Source organism: Chelon labrosus (assembly GCF_963514085.1).
Source record: "Chelon labrosus genome assembly, chromosome: 11".
In the NCBI taxonomy this organism is placed as follows: Eukaryota; Metazoa; Chordata; class Actinopteri; order Mugiliformes; family Mugilidae; genus Chelon; species Chelon labrosus.
The window spans coordinates 5,505,828-5,515,970 of NC_140344.1; the positions used below are offsets into that span (position 1 = coordinate 5,505,828).

The 10,143-nt window shown below is 41.4% G+C and overlaps 1 protein-coding gene across 1 annotated transcript; it reads left to right on the forward strand.

The window, feature by feature from the left end:
- Window positions 1–1,815: 1,815 nt before the first annotated feature.
- mgat4c (mgat4 family member C) lies at window positions 1,816–4,618 on the forward strand (the record flags this gene model as incomplete). The annotated part of the gene is made up of 3 exons (XM_084555424.1): window positions 1,816–1,979; window positions 2,726–2,873; window positions 3,462–4,618. The coding sequence occupies exons 1-3, from the start codon at window positions 1,851–1,853 to the stop codon at window positions 4,616–4,618; spliced, it is 1,434 nt and encodes a 477-aa protein (XP_084411550.1). The 5' UTR covers window positions 1,816–1,850.
- Between the last annotated feature and the right edge of the window lie 5,525 nt (window positions 4,619–10,143).

Here is a 10,143-nt window from a genome sequence, read left to right on the forward strand (position 1 = left end):
TTGACTGAGTCAGTCAGGTAATATAAATTATAGAGAATACAGGAGCTTTTAATGTGTTTTCTGTGGTAACATTCTTACTTATGTGTTTAACATCAACCAGCAATAACTGTTTGTGATTACAGTTGCTCCCCTCTTCAGCTCTGGCAGAGACAGAACAGCGCACAGCGGGTGTGATGGGACCCTTAGTGGAAAAATGAAAGCATGTACATAACTGAAGCCCTAGCCACACATAAAGGAATTCACTCATCACTCGTCGCTTTGCAGCTGATAGTTGGTCGCTAGTGGAAATTCCAGGCTCTAGTTGCCCTGGTAACCTTTTTGACTATTTTCTCCCTCCATCTGGGTCCACCCAACACTTCAAACCTGCTGTCAGCACGGTGAATTTGGTGGTAGGAACCAAAGCCGCGACGGTGTTTCTTTTAGGTACACGTTTGGGGAACTCTGTGTTTGCGTCATATGTCAATCATGTGCGTCAGTCACTCCCACTGGCCTGGCAGAATTTCAGCAAACTTCCATAAGTTGCCACATTGCTGTCTTGTGTGTGTGTGTGTACTCCAATTAAGCTGCCAATTAAAGTTTAATGGAAGAATGAAACAGAATATAGTAGGTGTCAAAACAGATTTCTGATGCTCCAGACAAAAAAGTCAACGGTGAGGACAGACACAGACGCTATTTGGGAGCACTTAAAGAAGAGAAGGGACTGGTGACTGGAGGCATACATGATATTGATGTATCAACATTGTTTGTGTAATCACTCTCACCACCAGAAGGAGGAAAAAAATGCTTTCAGACTGTAGCTTTAAGAAGCTACAGTGCAACCAAAGTAATCAGTTAACTAGTTAGTTGTGATAATTAATAAAAGTCCTATATGAAGCATAAATGCTTATTGGTACTACTGAATTTTGCCCTTTTGGACAGAAGAAAAATATATAATATGAAAGGCCACCTTAGATAAGAGGAGATAAGATAATCCTCTAATTTATCCCACAGCGGGGGAGTAATAATGGCCTTTTTTCTATACTTCTACATTTTTTACTATAATGGATTGGCTGATACACCAAAAGTATTACATTAATTAATAATTAATAAAAGTATTCATCCGTATCATCCCTGTAGTATTCTGATACTATCTGAAAATATCTCTTTTAAAACGTACTTTCTCTTTTACCTTTTTTCTCTTTTGTCTTTTTTTAATCAACCCCAAATCGGAAATAAAGTGAGCTAAATCGAAAACTGAATTGACTTCTCCCTGAGTGATGGTGGCTTGTAATCTACAAATGATTTTCACAACAGTGAGGAGTTCGGTAGCTGATAAGAGTAGACAGAAGCATCTCTTCTTGACCAGTTCTTGAGAAAGTATTGAAATGCTGGCTGCCAAACATTGCACCACGCTTCAGCTAAAAATGCCAGAACACTGTGGGATGTTGAAGCCTCGAACAGCTGCTTCTTGATGTATGTTATTATTAGTGTAAAAACAAAAACACATTGGAGATTGGTTATTTTTTTGTTGCGTACATCACTGTCCTTTATGTTCTGCTGCGCCTACAGGTTTTCTTTCATGTGATTTGCCAATCAGTTTGTTGGGTTCCCACGCTCATTATCTTTGCCTCTGTCTCTATCCACATCATTAGAAGTCCGTTCAAGAATAATTATGACGCTAGCGAGAGATAATAACGCGATGCGCGACTGTGCCGTCCTAAAGTTAATTCCCCAGCAATCTGTTGATGCTTGATAAAAAGGCAGATTATTTGCGGGCAGCGTCTCGGGCTGACGACATTCAGAGCAACCAGGCCTGACGTGTCTTTTTCCATGTTTCGTCTTGCGCAGATCCCAGTGAGAGCGTGTCTAGCATGAGGCTGGTGTGGAAATCCTTGGACAAGATGAGGTGTCTGAGGAAACGCTCCACCATTCCCTTCCTCGGGTTCCTCATCACCTTCCTCCTCTTCCTGAACCTCTACATTGAAGACGGCTATGTGCTGGTGAGTAAATCATGTGTTGCTTGTGCATTATCAGCAAACACTGTCCAAATCAGAACTCACTTTACTTACTCCCTTGTGTGTCTCAGTAGATAGAGCAGGATGTCCAAGAACCAGAGGGTTGTTGTGTGCTTGTATGAACGCCTAAGTAGATAGATAGTGTCACTGGTAGAAAAGCGCTATATAAATACAAGACCACTAATTTCAAGTTTTGTTTTTCTTCTGGCTGTATCATCGACAAATCTGACCGGATATGTTACTGATTATGTTCTCTTTGTTCCCTCTACCCATGTTGTCCCTTTCATAATTGCTTGTTTTTAAGGGAAACTCGTTTAAATTTTCATGACACGGACCCCCGTTGAAATCATCCAGATGATTTATCTCTTATTCATGATGCCATCAAATCTCAAACATTATCTATGTTTGTTGTTTAAATTATTGAGCGCTAGTTTGCATTTTCAGCTCACTAGTTCTCCTCAAGTCCATTTGCTCGGCTGTGCAAACTGCCTGGAGAGGTTTTAAGAGTCCTTTTGTCTCCAAACATCTAAACGGGAGTTTGCTCAGCCACATCACAACACATATTGTCTCAAGTTTGTACAGAAAGCCAGAGACAGCTTTAAGAACACAAGTCTGTCTTATCCCTCCATTGAATTATTCACAATAGAAATTTAGACTTTTCTCTTCTGCAGAGAACTATTACAGTTGTTTTCTTCTGTTGTTCATAATGTGTTTTTCATGCTGTGTTCCAGGAAGGGGATAAAAGGCAGCTTAGGGAAACATCAGTCCACCCTTCCAGCTCAGAACGATACGTTCACACCTTCAGAGACCTCAGTAATTTCTCTGGAACCATTAATGTCACGTATCGCTATCTCGCCGGAACCCCGCTGAACCGCAAGAGTAAGTTTAGTGAGAGAATAAGATGTTTTAAAATTAAAATCTGTGACATTGGGATTCTCAAGCACAGCAATAAAGTAAAATTGCTCCACAGAGGTTCTTTACTCAACATAAAGCACTATGCACAGCTCTTGTCTCGATGTTTTATACTCAAAATGTTTATGCCTGTTTCGCCATCAACGAACAACAACAGCTAATGTAGTTTTTTTATTCAGCTACAAAATATTAATAAATATATATCTGCACTACATCTGACCTATTTCTGACTGAAAATGCATTTAAAAACACTGATTGTATTCCAGTTACTCAGATGTTACTGATATAGCATGACAATCTCAAGGACCTTATTCAAGAGCAATCTACTACACATCTCATGGTCTTCAGCAGCAGATTGACATCTTCTTAACAGCAAATGAAGTCAGCTTATAACAGTTTATAATCTGCTGTTCCCAAGTCAGGACTTTAACATTAAAAGTACTGGTCCTCTGAAGAATATAAGCTTCACATGTTGTTCCTTTATACAGTTTCTATTAAAAAACAGTGTTATGCAACATTTCATCTCAATCGGTGATCTTCACATTGTGTTTACAGAGTACCTCACCATCGGGCTATCGTCAGTCAAAAGAAAAAGAGGAAACTACCTTCTGGAGACGATCAAATCCATCTTTGATCAGTCCAGTTATGAAGAACTGAAAGAGATCGTGGTTGTGGTCCACTTGGCAGACTTTGACCTGGTCTGGTGTGAGAACTTGGTTCAAGAAATCACCAGGAAGTTTGCTCATCACATCATAGCGGGACGCCTCCTGGTCATCCAGGCCCCAGAGGAGTACTACCCATCTCTGGACGGGTTGAAAAGGAACTACAACGACCCGGAGGACCGGGTCCGTTTCCGCTCTAAGCAGAACGTGGACTACGCTTTCCTCCTCAACTTCTGCACGAACCTGTCTCACTTCTACATGATGTTAGAGGACGACGTGCGCTGCTCCAGGAACTTCCTGACGGCGCTGAAGAAGGTGATCACCTCCAGAGAAGGCTCCTACTGGGTGATGCTGGAGTTCTCCAAGCTGGGCTACATCGGGAAGCTGTACCACTCCAGAGACCTGCCACGTCTGGCCCATTTCCTGCTCATGTTCTACCAGGAAATGCCCTGCGACTGGCTCCTCATCCACTTCAGGGGTCTGCTGGCCCAGAAGGACGTGATCCGCTTCAAGCCCTCGCTGTTCCAGCACATGGGCTACTACTCCTCTTATAAAGGAGCAGAGAACAAGCTGAAGGACGATGACTTTGAGGAGGACTCCATAGACATTCCTGACAACCCCCCGGCCAGCCTATACACAAACATCAATGTCTTTGAAAACTACGACGCCACCAAGGCTTATAGCACAGTGGATGAATACTTTTGGGGGAAGCCTCCTTCCACTGGAGATTTCTTTGTCATAGTCTTTAACAAATCGACCAAAATTAGTAAAATTAAGATTTCTACAGGGTCCGATGACCGGCAGAATGACATTCTTCACCACGGTGCTCTGGAAGTAGGAGAGAAATTAGTTGGGACTAAAAAAGGGAAACAGTGCTCCTCTTATATCACATTAGGGGAGTTTAAAAATGGCAACATTGAGGTTCAAGATGTAGACCACAAGATTGCCTATGACATTGAGTGTGTACGCATTGTGGTGACAGCCAGTCAGAAAGAGTGGCTCATTATTAGAAGTATAAGTTTATGGACTACACAACCCCCCAGCCAATGAGGACTACACACAGAGACTCTTAGTACGTCATAGAGGCAAAGGTTTTTTATTATTATTTAGTAACTTATTATGTATTTCCAGGTTTATTTATTCATTTTGTATGTATTTATTGATACTCATTTTGATTGCCAAATCAATCTATAGTTTTTATACCTGCAAGTTGTGACCTTAGTGGAGCATCTTAACAGTCATTCTCAAGGACTGTTCAACTGACCTCAGAGTATCATTAGTATTTATTTCCATAGGAGTTTATTTATTTCAGCTTTTGACAGCTATCCTTAACATACGGCTGGGCGTTAATTTAGTAATAATTTTTAACAACTTAAGTCATAATGATGTCATGTCATATGATCATAATTAGTTGTCTTCATACAATTCTTCTGTCACAAAACAGAATAAGGTTTATAATAGGCTATATTTGTTACTGTAACCAAACAGAACAAAACCAAGAATTGATCCTATTCCCAAGTATTATCTGTGTTTCTAAAGACGAATATGTCTTATTCCTCTGTGCCATAGTGCTCCATCTTTGTCACAGAATTATGAAATGTACAATGAGTCGCATCACACTCAGTCCCACTCTCGCTGCCCTGCTGCCACTGATACTCAAAGAGAACCACAACCAAGCGTACACCGATCAGCCGCAACAGTCAAACCACTGACAGCACAAGTGAATCACTCATCTCATTACACTGTAAACGTTTGTTCCTGGCACATACCACCTAAACACTGTTGTGGACCAAGCACCAGAGCAAGCCTGATCCACAGAGGCTCCATCCTGTAACCCACAGGACCTGAAGGATCTGCTGCTTACGTGCCAGAAAACTCCCAGGTTCCTTTCCCCAACAGGTCGGAGCTGTGTTGGTGGCACAAGGTGGACCCACTCTGTATTAGTCAGGTGGTTTTAATGTTGTGGTTGATGAATGTGCATTAAACCCCAACTATAGACAATCCCAAACAAACCCACTATTCGCTTAAAAACCTAGAGTTCCTGGACTTTTTTTTTTTTTTTTTTTACATTTGAGACCTGTTTATGAAGAACTGTCTTCAATAGCGATTAATGGGTTTCAGGTGGAGTACTACTGACAAGTTTAGAAAGTCATAAAGTATTAGGATATATGTCTAAACAGTGTTGTTGTTTTTTTTTTAAATGGAATCTCTTGACAGTAACAAATATATAGAGCATATGTCTGCCTTATTCTAGACTGATTCATTTCACATATTTAACACGATGTAAATCATGACAACGAAACAAAAATCATTAACCCCAGCGCTGAACACCGAGTTCACTGATGCATGATGGTGCATTCATCACACACGCAGCCATACCGCATATCCATTTGTCAGAAAATGCTGATTTAATATCATGATATTCATTTCGATCACATCGCCCAGCCCTACCACGGTGGCACCAGTCATTAGTGGATGACGAAATTAAATATTATTTATGAATGTGTTTGAAGGGTGTTTAGAAAGGTGCTTCAAGTGATTCATGAACATAAATCTCATTTAGGGAACAGATTACTGATTTACCACTGTTTTATTCTTTAGTTTGGTACACCTGATCATTGCTTTTCTAAACATTATCAAGCACTTATTATTCATAAAGGAGGGGGAAAACATATTATGAAGTGCAACTAAATATTTTAGGTTCTCATTGAGAGTACCACCTGATTAAAAATTCAATGTTTCAGCAGTTTTACATGACTGACATTGAACCTGCAAGCGTGTAGCCCTGGGATTCTCCCTGAGAGTGTCCACTCTTGACCCGTAATTATTTTCCTCCTTGAAAAGCAACAAGGAAGTGTCAGAGGTCAGTGTTGCCTTGAATATTCATCACGTCAAACCAAACATTTTCTGTTTTAAGCATTCCTTCCTAATCATCTTCTTGGTTGAGGCGGACGTGTGGCTGGTCTGAGCTCTCTTACTAGCACTGTATGTTCTGTCAGGGCGGCTGACAGGAGAACAATGTTTGTTTTCACCCATCTTCTCCAAGAGCTGAGATTAGATTGCACAGTGAAGAATGGGCCAGGTCTACTCTTACGTCTTTTTTTTTTCCCAACACAATTTTCCCCCTAGTAAATTGGTCTGTGTTTGCCTCACTCTCTACACCAGCAAAACAACATCTTCCCTGGAGCTAAAGGATCTCAATTCGTTCTTTCCCTGATGCTGCGCTCTCACAGCTTCAGTGTTTCTGCTCCTACATCGTTTCCTCCCTGTGATCTTTGCTCCTGGATCATACGGCCGCCCGCTGCTTTCCTCTGAAGGCGCTTTTCAGATTCCTCACCCTGCTCTGCGTTGTTAAGCTAACATTTGTAACAAGTGACTCTGCACATGACATGTTAACTCATCACCACCAAAGCAGCTGAGAACCGTGCTTTAAAAACAGCCCTGCCATTCTTCATGTTCGTGTAATTAGAATCTATTAGTGAGCAGTGTTCAGCGAGACGGTGTGAAGGAATGACTCAACAATGCAATAAAGAGGTAAATGTTTACATAATACTGGCGTTCTTTAGGCGCACGCAGTGGAAGCAGATTGTCATTAAGCATGCTGTGACAGTTTTGTAAAGCTCTGCTCCGCTGTTGCGATAGCCACCTGTTCCGTGTTTTCCCTCAAGGTCTTGTTCAGTGTTACAGATCGAGACCTTTTCGCAGATTGGCTTGTACCGCCACCTCGGAATCCTTCCTCAGCAAATCCCCCATGTGCTATCTGAAATGAAATTAGAATGCCCAGCACCTCGCAAGATGGCTTATTGTTTTTCCTCAGCATTTCCCTTGGAATGCCACTATTCATTTTAGTGAATGATTCCATGACCTGCATGGATCAGCTCCTTGGGGAGGGATGTTGTTTGAATGGATGATGCTCAGAAACACGATCTACATTGTGCGATGTGTGGTGTTCTTTATGACACACACCACGGTGCCAATTCAGCCCAGCATTACCTGCTTATGAGCTATAACCACATGATGTCACCTTAAGGCAGTTAGCTTTTGTATGAGTGTAATGGATAGAACAACCGTGTTATGAGGCAGATATTTCCGGAGGAGAAATTGCTGTCTGATCTTCGGTTTGAAATAGGGTGCCAGCCAAAACTAGCTGCACGCTGCAGATTTATGGACACATTTACATCTTGGGGATAACAACAAAAGCTGCGTAAATTCCTCAACTGGATGTCAGCAAACTGCTGTGCGCAGCATTCTTTGCTATTGGCAGCATGCTGTGAAAGCTCAATTCCTACACAATCTTGGGTTAACAGCGAGCAGACAGGACCACAATACATCTAACTTAATACTTAAGAAGAAGTGTTCTATCCTCCTGTTGGGTACGTGTAATTGTCGTGAATTAAACACTAACTGCAGGCAGACCTCTGTGAGAAAAGGGCCAAGAGGTTTGAAAATCACTTGCAGAAAGTTAACTATCTAAGTTTGTCTAATTATATTGCCTGTGAAGGTCCAATTCCCAAAGCTCCGAGCAAGTGATGAATGTAAATGTGATGCGTGGGTCCTCAGTTATATGAAACGTGAGCTGTCTTCCAGTGGAGCATGTACAAAGTGCATGAACAAAAGCATTTTCAGTGGATAAAAACAACTCCTTTTGTACGTCAGGATCTATGACTTACTGTTTAGCTTCTGCTAATGGAATTGTACTGAGTTTGTACGTAGAAGCCTACCGAAACTACCTTACTGCAGGTTCGGAGTTCATGTGCTGTATATTGTTTAGTGGAGCGAGTGTGTAAAGATGTTGTTTCTGTGTTTGTTTTACTTTCCATCGTTCTCCGATTGGTACTGTATTGTAAGAAAACATATATTTTTTTACACGTATCATTTCAAATGTTGTACTGTATATACTGTATTTAAAATGAAATTAGATTAAACGAATGAATGCCAACTTTGCAGTGCACTGAGTGATGTGTGCCAGAGAGCCCAAGGGAGCACATATTGAGTCTGCAGCATCAGGGCTTTGAATATTTTCCTGAATGCCTCACGCAGAACTAAACACAATTTACATAACCCTGAATCAAAAATGTCGCTCCTCTGTCTCCCCTGTCTGTGCCTTAACATGCTTTGTTGATTAATAAAAGTAAAACATACAGCTACAGCGCGCATTTTCGTATAGGAAAAGAATGACATTAGAAGTTCCTTTAAACTCAAAGCAAGAGCAAGCCTGTTCCTGTTCAGATCTTGCTGTAGCCAAAAGCAAAAAACATACATTATTCATTTCAATATTCATAAGCTTTCTGAGTTTTTTTAGCTGCATATTTAATGAAGGTGTGGGGGTGATACTCTGGGGTGGTGTGAGGTGCGGGTGGTGGTATTGTACTGTTTAAAGCTTAATGCTCTTTGTGTATTTGTCAAGAGGGGTCATATATTTTGCTAAAGCGCGCTGTCAGACAAAACGCATTTTGGAGCAAACAGCAGTGGTGTGGATAAGGATGTTTATTCACTGGGAGGTATTACATATTTTTATGAGCTGTGTAAATGGGAGCAAGAAGCTCAGTATGATAAGAATCTGTTTAACCTGTGCTTAGGGCATTTAGCATCGGAACCCACGTCTTCATAGCGTCTTCCTCGTAATGAATATATCCCAGATGTGCCGCATTAGTGCAAAAAAGTATTGTTTAGTATTAGAGAGCACTGAGCTCCACTGCTGTCAATATAGGGTTTAATATTTAGTATTACTGTCCAGCCACACAAAACCAGACCTGTTTCTATTCTCTTCTGGAATATTACGCATACATTTTTCTTTCAAAGACATCACTCTGCTCTTCACCCATTCCCACACGTACTCGCTCACGGAAAAGTTCAGATGTATCAAGAGTGAAATCTCCGCGAACTTGTACGTGCCTACGCCAACGCCATAGCTGGCGTACGCTGGCTTCTACAGATATTGATCCTTTGGCAACACTTAGAGGTGATGCCGAGAAACTGTCATAAATGTGAAAACTATTAGTCCGACCGATCGTGACTGTGCCGGTCGACCCTAAGTAGAGCCATGCAAGCCGTGTGGGAGGGAATTATCCGCATGTCAGTCAGGTATATCAAATTCCCATACAATGCATCTGAACAGGTCAACATTGAAGTGCAATTTGCAGCGAGAACCGGTTTTCTGAATGCAATCGGAGCTATTGACTGCACACACATTTATATAAAAGCGCCATCACATGATGAATTTGTATATGTCAACAGGAAACATTCAATCAATGTACAGATCATATGTGATGCGCAAATGCAATTAACCAACATTGTGGCGCGTGGAGGACATTGTGCCAAAGAGGACATTTTTGCGCATCTCCACTCCAGTGAGTAGCGTCTCCATTTCTCTTTCTGTGAAGTTCTTCTTTTTTCCCGTCTTACTCATTCTTATGTTTTCATTTTCTGATCATGCAGAGAGGGGAATCTCAGGTGCAGGGTCATTTTAAATATAATTTGAATATGTAAAAGGGGCGTGGACAGGGAGGGGTCGGGTATGCTGGATTGGAATCATAGACATACTGTATATACACAGACGCCACATGGACTGTGGA